Below are 19321 nucleotides of genomic sequence, written 5' to 3'. Positions count from 1 at the left end.
TTAAAGTCTGCATGGTTATACAATTTCCAAAATTTCAAATAAAGATATTTAAAAAAAAATCTTGCGTGTATTATAAATTACTGGCTGATTATCATGTTTCCGATGGAGGGAATAAAATATTATTTTTTGAAGGAGGTGCCAGTAAATGGAACAGCCAAAATAGTTGTGCCGTTTTGCGGCAGTAGCATTGCTGTCCCCGCGCCTGCAGCAGCGTACGATGGACTAGGGGAGAGTGCAGCATTTTCCCATTTATTTTGTAGGTAAGAAACATTGACACCTTCAGGAATTCTACTGCATCCTCTGTACTAGTTTTATAATGTAATGGGGAGGGTTAAGCTAAATTGTGTGCTTTGTTTACGGTTTAATTTTAGTAAGTTATGGCGGGTTGTAACGGGAGACAGACAGAACGTGCTGCTCGTCAGACATTCTTTGATAACGGGTCACCCCAGATAAACGTTTGAAGTCTTCTTTTAGACCTTCCTACTCAACGCCTTCTGTCTTAATAATACAGAGCATACCCCATAACATCTGCACATCTGAGAAAAATGACTCTAAAGCCATTTGAATCGAAATTCGTGCATTACACAAGCGACTTCAAACGCGAACTCCCCAGAGTGAGATTTGTTACACAAGCTCCCGCTGTTTTTATGCAATGTTCAGCCAATGTTTTCCTTCTCAAAATCTGGTCTTTCTTGCCTCTCGTTGGAGGTTTAAAGACTTTACTTTCAATGTTAAGACATTCAACTCGTAGAAAAATGACCCGGACTTTACCCGGAATGCCTATCTTTGGTCAGAAATAGATATTTCATAACAATAACAAACAAGCATATCCACTTCAAACGTAATACGTTTGGCGTTATAAGATATGAACAAGCAGCCCAGATTTTCTCAGACGAAGACTTTATAAAGAATTGTTAGCTTGGCCAGTTGGTGATATACCTATTTTCTCATGCACAGATCTGTTTATAAGCAAGTTCACAGTTTAAACTGCATATGTGTGAGGTCAAAGATAAAGGCCCCTAACTTGTACTTGTAGACAGTTTTACCTGGACCAGGCTTTAGACTTAGATATGTGTCCAGACATGTTCTGTTTGTCTCAGGTGCTTTCAACATTGATATATTATCCACAATGCACCACACTGTGCATAAGTGGTTTAAACCATGAACCGACTTATTTATAATATGTTATTGCCATGCAGACTTATTTCACTGTCAATTGAAATGTTACCATACTGAAGTTCTATGAAACATGAGAGTGTTATTCCTCCCCTCAGTGCCCTAGGAATGTCAAAGGGTGGGTAGTATGAGTGTGTTCCACCAGTGATGAGCAAGACCCCCCTGCGGAGTAGCGAGGGCCCCTCCCACACCTCTGCCCCTGGTGCTGCCACCACCACCGCCGCCGCCGACCTTCCTGTGGTGTACAAGTGCATCTTCCCCAGCTGTGATGCCTGCTTCCTGGACAAGGAGGCAGTCCTTACTCACATCTCACTGCAGCATCTGTCTGGCTGTGCACAGGTAGGGAAGAGGGTCACTCGTCACTCGAGCTGTGTCATAAGTATGAGATGGCAAGGGCCATCAAAAATGGCTTAGGGGCAGTTCAGTTACACTAGTAGCATGAGAAACAAAAGAAGAGGACAAGAAATTTAGGAGTGGGACAAAAAGACTTTTCCTGAACATCAAGTTAATCAAGCAACACAATGAATTTATGGTCTGTCTTTCAAGTATCAATGGAACACAGTCATTCAAGGACATACCATGTATATTTGCAGTGAGTGAGTCAATATGAGCACCCTGTCTATATAAATTGATATGTCTAAATGAGTGTGGCTATGTTATGAATGTATCTGACATTGACTGAGTTTCCTGTCTCTCCGCAGTGCAATACAAGCTGCTGCACTGGTTGCAGTACCCTGTCCCCTCCTGTCCACTTTGGTAGCTCCCGCTATCCCCTGCCCCCCTCCCCCTGGCACGAGATGACCCAGCAACACCCAGGCCCCAGTCTCCCCAGCAATGCCGTTCCTTGCTCTTTGTGCTCTGCTAGCTTGGATTACCCCTGTGCTGCACTTGGGCAGAGGTGTCCCCACTCCCACCCGACTTATCCTCCAACATCCCACTACCAGCCTAGTCTACCAGTGCCGACCGCTCCTCCAAACATTCCATATCACCCACACCCCAGCTTAGTCCACACAGACCCAGCTTTCCATGTGGGAAGTCCCAGTCATAGCTACTTGCCCCATGTACCAGGGCAGGAAGGCTTGGCATGGCTTCACAACCTTGGCAGCACGCCGTGTGCTCACTGCGCAGCTTCTCCGGCAGCGGCAGTCTCGTCTGTTCAGGAGCAACTGCTACAAGTTCTACAGCGATCCACGACTGCTTCACACCTCCAGACGTCGCCGCAACGTAGGCCGAGAAACCAACACCAGAGCCCCTCTCGGTGTTTGCACCACAATTACACCACCTCAGGGGGCAGCACAGGTTTGTTGGTTTTGCTACAAAGTTTTATATGTAGTGCACTGATCTTCAAGTACAGTACAAAGAAATTAGAATAATCAAGGTGAAAATGGCAGTTCAGCCAAAAAAAAGTAATGTCAAGCGGCACTCAAACCTCTTCTCATTCCTCGGACTTAAATTAGATGATTAAGACAGGTTACATAATATGGTTTCAAAGGAAAATGAACCAACTTCTTTTTTGTTTGACACTGTTCTTCCATCTTCAGTATTCTTTTGCTAATACTTTCCTTTCAAATAGTTTGAATTAATATAGAATAAGTTCTTCAATACTTTAAACTATGTTGATACCTTTTTCTAATTAAATCACCTAGGTTCAGATGGTGTGAGAGGAACGCTCCCTTTTGTCCAGCCTCCCATGCCTCATTTTGGAAAGCAGACATCTAGCCTAGAATGTAGCTCAGAAAATTCCACTGTCTCTAGAACTCCACCTGTCCACAGTCAACTACCATCAGGTAAGGCAATGGATGCCACAGTACATTTTTGGTAATGAGGTTCATATTTTCGTCAAAGGTATTACATCATGATCAGTGAAGGTAGGGCTGGTTCAACTTTTGTTAGGCAAAGTTGATAGCTATTCAAGCTATACATAGAGAAGTACCAAACGGTCAAGGATGCATGCCATTTTTATGCACACAATTGTATTGTAAGTGTGTCTTGTAAAACATAATTAGTAACTACATGTACTAAGAAATATATCTGAATACGTGCTTTTGTCTTAAGGTTGGGGAAATAAAAATTGTTTGACTGGACTTAAGAAAACATAACATTATAAGAGTCTATGGGAAGGTATCAGTATTGTTTTCAGAATCCTTTTATTTTCACCTTGCAGATCAAGTTGCCCAGCTGCCCGATTCAGCGTCCTCCGGCTCCCAGCCTGACACCCTGCCTCCCATCGGAGTGTTCTGGGACATTGAGAACTGCCAGGTACCCAGTGGGAAGACAGCCATGGGCATCGTGCAAAAGATCCGCACACAGTTCTTCGCTGGACACAAGGAGGCAGAGTTTATGTGTGTGTGTGACATAAGTAAGGAGAGCAGGGAGGTCATACAGGAGTTAAACAATGCACAGGTCAGGAACTCTTTTCCTTTGAACCTACATGTATTGCTTGTGTGCAACCTATTGACAAGCTTAGCTTAGTCCTGTTGACAACAACATTCAGAAATTGACCTGTTGACTGTAACCTTCTCTGTATTCACCTTGGCTGTCACTAAGCTGTTAGTGCTATTTGTCTTAATAGTGTTTTACACTTTTTTACAAAAAATATGTTAAGTCCCAGGAAGTGGCAACATGTTCATTGTATATCTTTCTTACTGCAGGTGACAGTTGTACATATCAATGCCACAGCCAAGAATGCAGCAGATGACAAGTTAAGACAGAGCATTCGCAGATTTGCAGACACCTACACCAAGCCTGCCACTGTTGTACTGGTTTCAGGTAAGTTAGCACAGGTACCGCAAGATGATGCAAACAAGATGGCACTTAAAAAATTATAGCCAATTGCTGTCAGACTGTCTTTTCATTTTGGGTATTTTAGCAAAGAATATAGCAATGATTAGTTCAATCTTTTTACACTTTTCACTTGTAATTATAATGACTCACCTATACTTGAAGTATATACTTTTTTTTTAGGAAGTATTATCGGCAATATCTACTTGTTTTGTAAGGCATGTTGTTTTTGTTAAATAGGAGATGTAAATTTCGCCTCTGAGTTGTCAGACCTCCGACACCGTCACAAGTTCCGCATCATCCTGCTACACACGCGGCACGCACAGGAGGCGCTGCTGCACCACGCACACCATGCCGTCAGCTACGACGACTTTGTCCGAGATCTCCCTTTCAGATCACCCAGCAAGGTAAACAGGCAGCGAATCGTAACATTGTCTTGATTTGCGTCTATTCTGAATTTCTGTTATACACCCGCTGGGTAATTGCAGAAAATGTTTCTTTTCTTTAATTCACCACAAAACAAAGCTCATTTAGAGTCACTCAACAAACAAACATTACAAAACAGCATGGCTCCTTCAAGGAAAATAAAGTGTTTCTCTGGACACTTGAAAGTAACTCTGTATTGCCTTCAACAGGCAGCCATGGAGCTAACAGACCTGCTGGTCAGCCACTTGCCCATTGGTCGAGACAGCAACCAGATTCGCAACCGGCTGAAGCAGCTGTCGGACAACTGTGGCGGGCGGGTCCTTCACGTGTCCGGGACATCAGCGCTCATACGCTTCCCAACCACTGAGAGTGCCAACAGGTACTGTAGATTTGTTTCACAATGACATTAACTTTGCGATAGAAGGAGAAAGGAGGTTTTTGTGGTGTTTTTAGTTCAAGGTTGAAACAATTCTGTAGTACAGTAGTGATACATTGAAAAGGGATATTTGCTGTGTCATGACTTTACATAAGAGAGGTCACCTCGAAGAAAATAGAACTTCTGCAAACATTTCAACATTTACAGTATACAATATGATGGTCATAGCACTGATCTTTGTGAAGAAGAGTGGAAACCTAGACCTTTGTTTAAAGTCTTTTGAAAAATCTAAGAAAACATTTTTCTTGAAGGAATTGAAATATTGTACAGTTGATAATGATACACATGATTTTCGAGCTAAGAAGAGTATGGAGAAGTTGACTGTTGCTTGAAGTGTTTTGAAAAGCCTACAAAAAACAGTTTGATGTTTGGCAAAGAAAATAAAACATTCAGTTGATAATTATATATATATGATGTACATGTTTTTCTTCTGTCTTAAGGGCTAAGAAGAGGATGGAGAAGGAGGATGTCTTCGGCAGTAAGATTACAGTAGCGCTCGCATCCAAACAGAAAGAAGAGAACAAGTCCCCCACACGTAGACAACGCCATAGAAGCAACAGTAGAGGGAATGAACCATCTCCACCTATGGGCAAAATCGAAAAGGTAGTAGTAGGAGCCCTACCTCCAGGCATTTCAATCTTTCGTTGACAGTTCTTAAGTTTTACTTTTCATTGCTTTTTTTCTTCACATTGTATATGATTTATGAGACCGTTATTTGTTATGAGACTGAATATCGTCCAAGGTTGTTGCCACCACCCTGAATGTAACATATCTGTTCTGGATCAAAATTGAATTGTAATTTCAGGGTATGTCTTGTTCCGTATATAAGGGAGCCTCTTTGAAGTTAATTTTTACTAGTTGAAGGGGCAACCCATTTGCCTCAAGATGAAATAGATATTAAAAAGTGTGCTGACACATGCAACTTTGTATGACTACAGACGGAAAGCAGGAGTGATTCTGAGCATTCAACAACAAGCGACCCTGATAAGTATAGCCAGACACCTAGCTTCTTAAAACAACTCCCAAGACATCCACAACCGCCTGATACAAGACACAGCCATGACAGACCAGCAGGAATGGAAAGACTGAACCACTCTGAAGGTGATCAGAGGAGTGTAGGCAGGAAGGAAGGTGGCAGTGGAGAGCCAGCGGGGAACGGGACATACACGGACGTGCTGCCATCATGGATGCAGGACAGAGGCCTGGAATATTTCAGGCCCAGACAGGATGTGACATCACACTTCAACAGGAATGCCAGGTTTAGGAGGTCAGCAGAGTTTTTTTTTAAATCTTGAAAAATAGCCGGCTTTGGTAGCTTTTCTGCCTTGAGCATAAAGTTTGTGTCAACTAGCTACATGTAAGTTATGTTTGCATTTGGAATAAATTCTTAACCAAATACTGAGCCATTGAGAAATGCTGAGGAAATGTTGTTTCATTATTACATTAGAAGCAACATGACAGTGGAAGTTTGCATCTTTCCAGGTCTGTTGGTCCAAGATTTGATCATAGGACTCAGGACCTGCCACTGCCCCTTCCACCAAGGCCCCGCAGTGCCTCTCCAGTCTACCCCATGCTGTACAATGCACCCCTGCCAAGATCAACCGCATCCCCACAACCCCAATCACACCCTTTCACTGAGATCTTCTACCCCCAAGGGGTTGACCTGGAGGTGAGGAACCTTGACCCCATCCTAGGTCACCAGGAGATGAGGCAGACATTACTGTCTATCTTCAGGGAACATTGTAAGGTATGTATGGCAACATGTTTTTTTTTTTACTTATCCATAGAAGGATATCTCGGTTAGTGTTTTCAATTCAAAATGTTGACAACAATGCGTTTTTGTTGTGTAATTCGGTAAGTGTCAAAGTTATCTTTCATCGTTTATCTTCCCTAATGCATTCTGCAGTAGACAAGTCAGCTGCACCGGCATGAATAACATGTCATTAACATTCGTTTTATGTTGAAGGTGCTAAAGCTGGATTTGCTGGCTCCGCATGAAGGAATTTGGAAAGCCATGGTCAAGGTCCCCAAGATGGCCGATGCCACACTTGCCATTTCCCAGGTACACTTTAAGAAACAATGTTAACAGTTGAAGAGAAACTATTGCCTCTAACATGTGGACAATAACAGAAAATAGCCTTTCTGTTAGGTGCTTCCTTTATGAACGAGATTTCTTTATGATGGCAGGTACAGCAAAGCAGGAAGATATGTTGATATAGTGCCCAATGTAGAAACTGAAGTCTGAATAAAAACTTCAAGCAGTACAATCTACATTGGAAAGGCATCTGAAAATCAACATTGATTTGCTGCTTTCCCAGGTACATAGACGTAAAGTTGGGAGCAAGAGAATACATGTGATGCTGGGAGGTCGAAGGTCACCTGCCCTGCAGTACTTGAGGTCAGAGGTTACAACCATCCTGAACGAGGCCCCTGGAGGCTGTCTGCCGCTCTTCAAGTTTTCTGAGATCTACGAGAAGAGGTGAGAGGGAAAGATTTTGTCTGTGTTCAGTGCCATTGTTAAACCAGAGTCATACCTGATTGTTCAATCTTGTCTTTAAGATTATCGTGCGCAATATGTTTTCTAGCTGGTGTGTGCATTCAAAGCAAAAACTCTAAGCACTACTACATGTGATAGACATTACTTATAGAACTGTCTAAAAGGCTATCTCAGAAGGAAAGTCATGTAAGGCTTAAATGTAGTTATTATCTCCATGAAAAATGGAGATATAGTTTTGGGTGTGTCTGTCTGTGTGTGTGTCTGTGTGTCTGTGTGTATGTGTTTCCGCACTACTGTCGACAGCATAACTCCAGAACCTCTGGATGGATTACAATGATATTTGGTATGTGGGTAGGTGTTGTGAAGCCGACATTCAAGGTAGATTTTGGGCCCCCTGGTATGTGACCTTGGTACTGCAGCAGAACTTAAGTTTTTGTATCTTTTGACCTGGACGTGCTGTGGTCTTGATTTTTGGGTGGCAGATAGCTTGTGATGTAATAAAGAAGTGGTGTAGGTTTGGGCCCCTTAGCAGCTTGCTCTGGAACTGCAGTGGCGTTATTGTGAAAATCTAGGGAGAATAACTGAACAAAGGGACGACGGGTTTCCATGATATTTAGTATGCAGGTAGCTTAGACCGAGATGTACACAGTGATGTGCAAATTATGCTAATTGACACTTAATTTGCATAACTAATGAGGAAAATCTATATTTGCAGTGTTTTCCATTAGAAGACTCAAATACATGTAACATATGTAGTTTATGGCAAGTGGAGCATCAGCAGATACCAATTATGCAAATAAATTCATAATTTGCATAATTAATGCAAAAGTGCCATAATTCATCCAAGTGGAAAATGATAGGACTGACAATATTGCATCATGCCTAAGTTGGATAAAGGTGTTTATGACCAAGTATATATTATGTAAAAGTATAAGTCATTTGCATAAACAGAATAGTTCATGGAGATATGAGGTCGCGGAACTCTTGTTTCTATCAAGAAGCCATTTGCAAACTCAAGAAACTGATATTTTACTCAGACCTAGATAGGTACCGATTGGCTTGGCTGGACTCAAGGTGAATGCTCATGGTGAATTAACTGTGAGCACTCTGATGTAGCCGTTTAGCACCCAGTTTCCTATTGGTTACAGAGTTAGGCAGCAGGGAGAAGGGCTAAGTGTGATGTGCAAGCTGTTGTATTGAGCCTGACCACTACGCCCCCTATCTTACATTGCAGGTACAACAGGCAGGTCCACCTGTCAGATCTGCACAAGCTGACTGACGTGGTGCAGGTGAAGGACCAGGGTTCGGCAGGGCGGGTGGTGTGCCTCAACTGTCTCCCCCTGTACCATGGCAGCCACCCCCGACTCACCCCCTCCCCAGCTACCAGCAGCTCCGCCACAGCCACCACCCTGTCCAGCGGCAGTCCTGTGGTGGTGGAGGAGGAGGAGGAAGAGGATCCCTTCTGCAAGATACACTGTACACAGGCCTTCCTAAGGTATGACACACTGAGCAGACTACTAGCTAGCAGGGAAAAAAAGAAACTAGATGCCTTCCTTTTGCAACAGGATGCCCAAAGGAAGCCCTGTTTCCCTGGTAATTACATACACATTGTACATGTGTTCCCACGTGACCCCCAATACAACATGTAGATACCAGAGTTCTCATAGTACACAAACAGGAATGGCATGGCTCAAAGGTTTTTTTAAACACATATTTTTTTATCCATATGTGCTGGCATTTCTGCTTAGGCAGTATTAGTTACATTACGAATTACATTTGTATGTTACAAAGCTCTGACCAACTTATACTGTGTCTCCAGTACCCGGGAGGTGGACCACGAAAACTGCATGTTGCCTGACATCATCCTGTCCCTGAAGGCGTTTGCTGCCCAGGTCCACACCCTGCTGCAGACACACGATGGCAGGCTGCCACTTCTGAGCTTCCAGACCTGCTACAACAGTGAGATCGGCACCCTGCCCGTGGACGAGAGTGGGAGGGGGGTGCCGGTGGAGCACCTGATCAGCTGTGTGCCGGGAGTGAACATCTCTCCCAGCCAGAGTGGCAACAAGACTGTCAAGTGGGCTCAGAACAGGCCTCCTCTGCCTCTGGCTGGTATGTTAAAACTGCTGTAGAATGCACCTTTCTCCTTTCCTTTTAAGATCGGAGCAAATATCTGTTAGTAAAATATTTTTCAAAATGCAATATGACAGTTGTTACCATTTAGTTTGTAGTTAGAATTCTTCCCTCTCCGGTTGTTCCTGTCACATTTTTTGGCTGACAAATTAGACGAGGAGTTCACTGTACCTCGGGCCTTGTAGGTCTCACCGAGAAGCCCTAATTTGTGAGGAATATGTCATTGATGCTGAACACATTAGTCAGATGTATTCACTATAGAACTATGATGATCTGTTTCCTGTCCCAGATATGTGTTGGCCGAAGTTGCGTCCCCCCAGCCCAGCGGCCTCCCCTCAGCTTATTCAGTTCAGTCGTGACGTGGTGGATCTCCTGAAGGGCGTGTCGTGCTGCCGACTGCCCTTCTCACGTTTCATCCCCACGTACCACCACCACTTCGGCCGGCAGTGCAAAGTGGCAGACTACGGCTTCACCAAGCTGGTCGAGCTGTTCGAAGCTGTTCCACATGTGCTCCAGGTAATTTATAGCTTACCTTTTACATTTAGATAACATTACAGAAGTAACTATTCCACAGTTTCTGAATGTTACCTTTTAAAATGTTGGGAAACAACTGATAAACTAGCCAAGCCCTTATGTTCCACATGTTTTTAGGACCAAAACTGTTACATTTGTGATATGATTGTACATGTCTTTAGATTCCTTGTTATTTTGTGGGCTCTGAACACAATTGGATGGTTGGAAAACAAGAAGAAAGCTGAGCACTTCTTTCATAAAAACTTTGCAGTAGAATAAGTAGATCAGACAGATTACAGTGTTTGGCCTTCCAAGGTATGAAATTGTAACATCAATTCCCTCTTATGTTGTTCTATATATCTCAACATTTTTTTGCTCTGTTCATAGGTCCTTGGCTACGGCTCAGCACGAGTTCTGACGTTGACCCACCGCGCTCAAGTCAAGCGCTTCACCCAGGACATTCTGCGTCTGCTCAAGTCCCTGCCCAACAAGGAGGTGACGGAAACAGAGTTTCCCACGGCGTTCCACAGCTGCCACGAGAAGGAGTGGGACGTCAGGGACTACGGGGTGTGTGAGGTCCAGGATCTGCTCTGTGAGCTGCCAGAAAACACTGTGGAGGTAGGCACTTGTCTGTTGGCAGTACATGGGATATCCCTGGTGACTGACCCCGACTTAGGTGTTCAAGAAGATGGATCAGCTCTGCTCCAATGTCACTGCCAAGGGCACAGGTCCTTCAGCTGGCAGACATCTCTTTATTGAAACTGTATTTGAATTTATTGAAAATGAAATCAAATCATAACACTGGGTCAGCCAATAGCTAGGCAGCTCTAGCCGGTAACAGCTGACCAACAAAATTGCAGACAATCACCTTGTATACAATAAATGATAGTGTAGTCCTGTAAGAATGTATTGTTTCATTACATGCTTTCTTGGCCTAACATACAATGTACATGTACTATCAGACTAGATCAATGTACAAGATGAAATGAAAATAAAAAAGTTTGAACATAACAGTTAATCTTTCAATAGGCATTTCTGGTTGGGACACTTGTTTAGAAATACATTCAGCTTTGTTGGTTTGCTGAATCATCCATATTTATATTCTCTTTCGACAGATAAACAACACAGAGGACAACACTGTCATATCACTACCCAGGAGAGGTCAGTAACTATCATACAATAAAGACATGTGTAGCATAGATGTATTTGTTCAGAACATGTCTTCAGTAGCAGTGAAATAAACTGAGCAGGGTGTAGGAAAATGGAGACTCCTCTTGATAAAGTTAACATTTTGTAAGCTACTAAGTAGATTTTTGTATCTTTTTGTATCCTGGAATAGGGATTTTTAAGTTAGCACTCAGCCATCCCCCATTTCTAACAATGAACTCTTCCTTACAGAACAAACCCCAGAGGAAGTGGAACGTACCAAGCGGTTTGCCAGGGAGGTGGTGGAGCTGCTACGTCGCCAGCCCCACTGCCGCATGCCCTTCAACAAGTTCATCCCTGCCTACCACCACCACTTCAGCCGGCAGTGCCGCCTGTCAGACTACGGCTTCAGCAAGCTCATTGATCTGTTTGAGGCAGTGCCACAGGTGGTACAGGTATGCAATCACACTTAGGGCAAGGGTTTTGTTTTAAGTATGGACAATGTCAGTTGGTTGTAAGATAATCTTAGAAAGATAAAGGTAGTCTCATAGCCTGTGACAGGACCTCTCCTTGTGAACTTATTATCACAACTATCACATCATGTCTGTGACAGGATCACTCCTTGGCATTGAACTGATTATCACAAACTATTACATGCCTGTGACAGCACTCTCCTTGGTACTGAACTGAGGGTCACCAACTAGTGAGCTCTAAAATTACAGATTCAATTTCTTAGAGAGGCAACAGGGTTGGTAATTATGCTGACATTCTACTTAATCTTATGTGTTGTGCACCCAAAATTCTCTTTGTGCATACACCAGTGCACCTATTCCCCAAAATGAATTTCGAGCCTTGATGACAATTTAAAGGAAATGTCATTGGAAGAGATAGCTGTGTACTGGTTTATAAATCGTGAGCAAGGTTAAATTTCCATACTTGATTGTTTCAGGTGCTTGAGGGTGGGGAAGAGAGAAGCTTGGTTCTTGCAGAAGGAGAGAGAATCAAGGTCTTGAGTTATCAGTTAGTGAAACTGCTGCGGGCCCAGAAGGACCAGAGACTGCAGCTTGGGATGCTCATCCCTACGTACGCACACATGTACGGCTACACGTTAAGGCTACAGGACTATGACGCTAGCTCCGTCAGACAACTTCTGGAGAAAGTCACACATGTTGTCAGGGTAAGTAGTGATGTCACATATACACAAGCTCTTGTATCAATGTCTTTTGCTGGGAACCATATTATCTGAAGCAGTGACAGGTTCAACAGAATACAGTCAACTACTGTAAATCACTTTAATATAGCGGCACGAAAACATAGCGGTTGGGGCAAAATGGAGAAGGTCACGGCACTTAATTTTAACGGTGGGAACAAACATTACTGTTTCAAGAATTATTGATCAAATATTAGCGATGATGAAATTTTAGCTGTTGACTAGTGACCGTTAAATCAGCTAAAATTAAGTTACAGTTAACAAATCAAGAATTACAGTATCATGATTTTTACTTGTGCAGAGTTTTTAGATGCTCCATGTCTATCAATTTGAATTTGTTGGTATTAAACGAATAGATTTGTTTTATGAAACCTTTTGTACATTACTTACTTTTGATAAGGTGGCATTTGGTCTGGCCAGATTTATATAAGAAAATTCTGCACTCGAAATACATGTAGATGGGTATTTCTTGACGAATGTAGGAAATATCTCAAAACTTACAGTGCTGATACACAGATGTTTGCACCCTTTTGTTCTCAGGTGGAAGCCGGAGTGCGTGGTGCCCAGGTGGTGCTGATCGACCGCAGACACCTGAAGCACATGTCCCAGCTGGTCCTGGCCCTGCTGATGGACACAGCCCAGGGGACTGTACCACTCAAGGACTTCTCACAGGTGGGGGGGACGGACTCTTAGTGTCGGAGTGAAGGATTTTAATGAATGGCATTTGTTCATGATATGTTGCATATCAATAAAAGTTTGAAATCGTTTAAGATATTTTTTGAAGAAAGGACAAAATAGAATGCAGCAATAGGACTACACATGTAGATTAAAAAACTTAATTTTGTACCAACAGTCAGGTGGGGGGACAGACTCTTAGCATTGGAGTGAAGGAATCTATTGAATGACATTTGTTCATGTTGCATATCCACAAATGTTTATATTTTTTTAAAGTAGGACAAAATAGAATGCAGCTGACAGTACTAGATTAAAACTTGATTTTGTACCAAAAGTCTGCCTCAACAATGAGGAAGATAACTGGTACATAGTGAGATACAAGATTCTACATCATGAACATTGGTCTTAACTTTTGATCTATGGTTTGTTAGATGTGAACTAATCGTTTCTATCGTTTCACCTTCGTCTAGGCATTTGTCCAGCGCTACCGGTATCCGTGTGACCCAAGGGAGTATGGGTATCAGTGTCTGGCTGATCTACTGAAGGCCATGCACCAAACTGCACAGGTAGGAGGAGCTGCCAGGGGGCACTGCTGTACCGTTCAGTACTTCTTTGAGAAAAATGCATAGACTGGAATACCAAAGAATATTGAAAGTAATTTCTAACTTTTGGAAAAATATTGCTGACTGAATTGTCACTTGTTACCTGCTCATTTGCATACAATTTATTCATGAATTGGAATCTAACATTCGTTTCCCAACAGTAGACATTATTAGTGACAGGCTGAATAAAAGTTCTAGATGGCAACTATGCGCTCCCAGATGTCTTACTGAGGGATGGCTGCGGTGCAAAAAATGTTGTTAGTTTGAGGAATAAATCCACTCTACTTTATTCGATTGCTAACAGTAGAAATTCCCCCCCTGACTCAACGTCTTGTTGACATTGATTATGACATATTGATAAAAACACTTTTAAATGTTTCTGTTCCCTCTGTAGCTTAAGAATGAAGGCAGTGAGGACTGTGAGTGTGAGGTTGTGCTGACGCCACTGTACCACTTTGCACGTGACATCAGGGCCATGCTGCTGGCCCGCCACTGTAGCGTCCCCCTGGCAACCTTCACCAACGCCTTTCAGGAACACTTCAAACGACCATGCAGGCCACAGCAGTTTGGTTTCTACAACATCCCTGCACTGCTGGCAGCCATACCACAGGTGGGGTTCAAATAAGGGATTGAATTTGTTGAATGAATGGCACATCTTTTCTATCGTTTGTTTGAAAGTATATCTAAAAGCATTCTTTGTGTAGTGCTTGTTCTTTGCACCCTTTTTATTCAGTGACGCTACTAATAGTCTATATCAATTTTTTGAAAGTACGATGTTAGATTTGCATATTGTTTTTATCCGTATACAGGTTGTGAATGTCAAAGGTCGAGGTAACAGAAAGGTGGTAGTGCTGAGGCATGATATGAGAGGTAGGTGACAGTGTGGTTGTGTAAGAATGTTTCTTTTGTATTGAATGTTTTTTCTTTGTTCGTTTAGATATTTGAATGGCTTATTGTTCATTTGAGTATTTGAATTGCTTTGCATTACAAGAATAGTGTTTTTGTTCTTTTGATTGGACTTACCCATGTACATGTATACCTAATTAGTTCAAGGTATTTGCTGGTGCTTAAAGACAAGACTAGGCTGGTAATTAAACACTGAAAGTACTTAAAACTTGTATGGAGGTCATAAACTTAGATCATAACTAAAAGATAGAGGATGGATTACACTCTGTGACAGTGTTTTTTATTGTTATTGTAAACAAAGCTGGAGCTCAAAGTTACCATCATGGTCCAGGAGTAAGAGGGAGCAGTTCAGGCACCTCATCACCATCCAGCGTGGACAGCAGCAGCAGGGATTCATCCAATCGTGGCTCTCCCAGCTGTTTAAATGGGATAGAACAAGGGCTGCCCGGCACACACTCTCCCGAGTGCCTGCCAGGAGGTACAGAGATGCCCGCTGTTGGTGTTGCTGAGTGCCCGAATGCTGATGACACCCGCTCTTCCAGTGGTGTGTCTAGTGCTGGGGCGCAAGAGACTGAACAAGGTGGGAAGAAGACCAGTTTGAAAAGTTGCTAAACGTGCTACAATCTAATAACACCTTTGAATTAAAAAAAGTCTGATTCGTCATTTCATTGCTCCTCCAATGCAGTCAATTGATATCTTCAGTGTATATTGAACCTTCAAACCAGCAATACCTTTCCTTTATTACCTCCATGAAAAATAGTTAGGTATTGTTTTAGATGTGTCTATTTGTCTGTTTGTTTGTTTGTTTGTTTGTTTGTTTTTTCGGATATTTCTAGTCAGCATAACTGAAGAATCTCTGCATGGATTGTAATGATATTTCGTTCGTTGGTAGGTCTTGTTAAGTATGAGATGTTAACAAATACAGACTGCTATGTATAGGTTGAAAGTCGAAACACTCCCAGACTTCTAGTTAAGAATCCGCTTATTGAAATTTTCCTTCCTTTCTCCCATCTGACTTACATTGCTCCAGGCCATCCCAGTGAGGATACAGACCTGATAGTTAAGGATGGTGTCACAGACAGCAGTGGCCATGATGGTGCGGGGGAGAGTCAGGAAGTCAGAGGTTGGTGTTCAGCTCACATGTATATGGTTTTACCAAAGCTAGGTCATTGGAAAGCATCAAAGTACAAGTAGCACCTACTATGTTTCCATGTTATCTCACACATTGTGCAGTATGTCTGTATCCTTTGTGGCATAACACCAGCTTTGCAGATTTTGGCTTAGTTTCTGTTGGGAACATTAAGCAAGTAACTGCCCAACAGACTAACTGCATTGATGAAGGTGAAACATCCAGGTAATAAGATATGCAAGATAACAGTTACTCAAACAACCTATTAAAATTTGGAAACAGGCAGACATTTCGGACAGTATCCGCTGTCTTTCATCAGTGACAGTAACTGCGTTGTGGTTTTTGAGTGTAGCGTACAATACATTTTAAGTGCTTTACACATTTCCCCCTAGACCTGATGGCAGCCCGATCGTCGTCCCCAGTGGACCTACTGAGTGCGCCCATTCCGCCGTCCCTGCCGTCCCCTGTACTCTGGCCTGATCCGGTGGTCTCTGCTGACACGAGTGATCTGATCAACTTCACAGATTCACCTCCACCAACTGCTGGTAAAATATTTTCTTCTGCTTTGGAAGATTTATTTCTTAGATTATGATGATTGTTGAAGTGATAAGACTGCAACGGGATAATAGAAAAGAGTGTCTAAGGTTTAAGTGGTATATGTGTTTTCATTTCTGATAACGAAAAAACAACATTTCCAATATCAGACTGGATCTAGAATCTGGTGTTCTTATCTAAAACGCAGCTCATAAAGAATGTTGTCATGTAATGTGTTAAAGCCATGAGGGGCTTGTTAAAAGACTACAAAGAAGATTACACATTATGCATGTTGCTGTGACAGTTTAATTAATATTGTGCTGAATATCAAGTCTTATTTATTGGCCTTACAATCAGTCATATTTCTTCACCTTTCAGGCGATGTAGACGTAAAGAAAGTAGAAAAGCTTGTTGCAGACCGTGCTGACTCGAGAAAAGACGTGGAGGAAGGAGCTGGAGATGTCAAGAAGACTGGCAGACAGACTAAGGAGCAAAGGAGCGAGGGAAGGAAAGAAGGAGGACTGACGCGAGGAAGTGTTGTGAGGAGAAGCGTGAAGCTGGCAGCAGCCTTCTCGGAACGGCTGCAGACCTCACAGTAGTAGGAGGAATGGGTGGAGAGAGAGATCCAGCAATAGGGCTGGATTTTCAGGGAAGAAGGTTTTGGAATGGATGATGACTGGATCGGTATGAGGACTGATAGCCGTGCTTCTCAGCGTGTGCAACAAAAACAAGAAGTCTGGGGGCTATATAGTTGCAAACTACTTAACATTGTTCAGTTATTTTATGCTTCTAACTGTTTCTTTGTGAGTTTAGAGAATATATTTCTTTAGCATGAGTACATGTGATAGTCTTGTAGCATGTATGTAAAATTGAATGCTGACATTGGATGCTATTTACTTTCATATTTACTGAAGATCATACAATAGTTTCTGCTATAGATATAAAAGAATAGTCTTCTTGTTTCAGGTAAGATGTTGTCACAAAAGTTCTAAAGCAATTAATTCAGAGCATATATTCTTGAGTCACAAAAGACATTTCCACTCAAAACTTACCAGCCATTTTCTGTTGACTTTACTTTCTATGGATTCTTTTGGCTTGTGAACTTTTAAATTACACCTGATTTTATGCACTTCAATTCTTCAGAAATGAAAGAGATTTTGTTTTCGACCCAAAGTCAGTGGAAAAAGAAAAACCCAGATGGTCTGACACATCAGATTGAATGAAAAAAATATTCGAGTAACAAAAAAGTGGTTGCTTTTCAACTCAAGCATATGTAGGGCTTTAGTTTATGTTGTGTTTTGTTGTCTTGTATTGTGGAGAGATTTGCTATTGTTTTTCTTCCTGTTTTGTGATTGTGATAAGATGTCTCAGCTAAAACAATGTCAGAACAGCATCTCTGTTTACAATCTATTGTTTGTTAAATTTTCTACGAGAAAAAAATTAAATCATGAAGAGCTGATGCAATACTTCTTTGAACCTTTGGCACCAATGCCTTGTCTTGAATTCGTAAGAACTGTCTCTAGTGGTACTTGGTTTGTGCATCAAGTTGCCACATGTTACAAGAAAAAAATAGCACTGTAGTATGAAAGTTTAGTTGTGCAAATCAGTTCTTGAACATTGTCTTCCTCATACAGCTCAATTCTGCCTAGCCATTGCATTAATCTTATGTCATGCAGCCAGTTGCTTCCTTCCCTGTGTTGCAGTTTTATTTACAGATGCTGCATCACATGCACTTCTGTTATGCATTATATTTCCATTGCAATGTCATATGCAAAATGTAAGTTGTGGATTTTAGCAAGAAAGGCAATGTTGCAGTTTTAACTACATTTAGTGCAATTATTTATGTTGCGTTGATGTTGCTGTATCATTTTATGTATTAGATTAATTCTCTTAAGTTGCCAAGCTACACCTACTGTGCAATATGGATATATTTTGCTACAATCCCTGCTGTTAACTGAGGTATATGCCATCATTAGGAAAGTTATGGATAGAAATGCCGTCACAGATTTTTGTGGGAGGGTAGACTTGGGCTGAGACATGTTTATTTTATCTCGCTGGTATGGCTGGGCTTTTGCCTTGCTGCCTCGGATAGCGAGTTTTCCTTACATATGTCCTCAGGGACATAGTCTTATATTTGTGTCCCAAGTTGCACTTCCCACCTGAGTTTGTGATGTACTGAGCACCTTGCCTTGGCTTGGTTGTTGGGAGTGCCCCATGCCTACGTTTTGGCATATCACATCAGCACAGTATGGCTGATGTCTACAGGGCGCCCAACACACTATCCTCCCATTGTGTCCCACATACTGTCAGAATGGGCTGTAAGGGACATGTTCATGTTGTATTTCTCGAGAAATGGAGGATCTCAAGACCAAGTTCATGGCAAGGTGATGCAAAGTGAAGTAAGGATTTGTTGAAGTAGGTTGGAAGAGATGGCTGTCCCAGTTAACTGCACTGCTACTTAGTTCAGGAAATATTTGTTAAGAAGATTTCCATTTTATTATGTTTGTGCATATGTTAGTAGCAAAACATTGCCTATATTTCTGGGAAAGTATCATGTTTTGTTGAAGGTGGCTGGAGACACAAAGGCAGTCAAGTTCTGAAGCAAAAATATGTTCTTTTATGTGTTGATACTACAAGAGTATAACAGAATGCATGTTTGGCAGTCAAGATTAAAAGACCATGTATACCTTTGTGTTAAACCATGAAAGAAAATTCAATATGAAAATGAGATTTTTGTCTGAAAAAGAATGAATTGAGTGCATCAAGCCAGACCCATAAATGAAAAATGCAAGAGAGCTGTTAAGTAACAAGTCAAATGAATATACTTCCATGTCAAAAGATGCTGACTGTTAAGTTCTATTCTACAAAGGAAAATTGTTTTCAGCATTATTATAAGATAAGGATGAGCAATTGTGAACAATGTCTTATCATGAAACAAGCCAGCACAATAACCATTGCATCAAGTGATGCTGCTTACATCACTGAATTTATCTTATTCTAATTTTTTTTAAGAACAAGCTACTCACACCATTATTTAACATGTTTAACAAGACAGTATTCAGATGTATTGTATCTTTACCATACCAGTACATGGTAACTTACAAACCTCATGACATCAGTACATGATAACAATAAAGCCTCCAGACTATAACTGCAA

General features: G+C 41.8%; 1 protein-coding gene across 2 annotated transcripts; it reads left to right on the top strand.

Annotated features, from left to right (window-relative positions):
* Positions 1-169: 169 nt before the first annotated feature.
* On the top strand, positions 170-19321 carry LOC136441005 (meiosis regulator and mRNA stability factor 1-like). 2 transcript variants are annotated; one of them, XM_066437231.1, is made up of 28 exons: positions 170-260; positions 1275-1515; positions 1878-2475; positions 2823-2963; positions 3341-3579; positions 3828-3945; positions 4198-4364; positions 4593-4762; positions 5260-5422; positions 5758-6086; positions 6302-6566; positions 6786-6881; positions 7138-7298; positions 8551-8811; positions 9136-9428; positions 9739-9965; positions 10350-10580; positions 11078-11123; positions 11361-11563; positions 12058-12285; positions 12859-12990; positions 13464-13559; positions 13990-14205; positions 14405-14465; positions 14803-15081; positions 15532-15624; positions 16023-16175; positions 16543-19321. In XM_066437231.1, the coding sequence occupies exons 2-28, from the start codon at positions 1324-1326 to the stop codon at positions 16761-16763; spliced, it is 5379 nt and encodes a 1792-aa protein (XP_066293328.1). In that variant the 5' UTR covers positions 170-260; positions 1275-1323; the 3' UTR covers positions 16764-19321. The 2 variants fall into 2 exon arrangements, with proteins under 2 accessions (XP_066293328.1, XP_066293329.1); XM_066437232.1 differs by having other exon boundaries at positions 182-256.

The sequence above is a fragment of the Branchiostoma lanceolatum genome, chromosome 8, assembly GCF_035083965.1.
Source record: "Branchiostoma lanceolatum isolate klBraLanc5 chromosome 8, klBraLanc5.hap2, whole genome shotgun sequence".
NCBI lineage: Eukaryota > Metazoa > Chordata > Leptocardii > Amphioxiformes > Branchiostomatidae > Branchiostoma > Branchiostoma lanceolatum.
Note: the sequence above shows the minus strand (reverse complement) of the source record. Positions and strands in the feature narration are given on the sequence as shown.

Coding starts and splice junctions, on each gene's coding strand:
- LOC136441005 (XM_066437231.1), top strand. CDS start 1,324: ATGAGCAAGACCCCCCTGCGGAGTAGCGAGGGCCCCTCCCACACCTCT. Junction 8,812..9,135: donor TGTACACAGGCCTTCCTAAG/GTATGACACACT, acceptor CTGTGTCTCCAG/TACCCGGGAGGTGGACCACG. Junction 11,564..12,057: donor CAGTGCCACAGGTGGTACAG/GTATGCAATCAC, acceptor TGATTGTTTCAG/GTGCTTGAGGGTGGGGAAGA.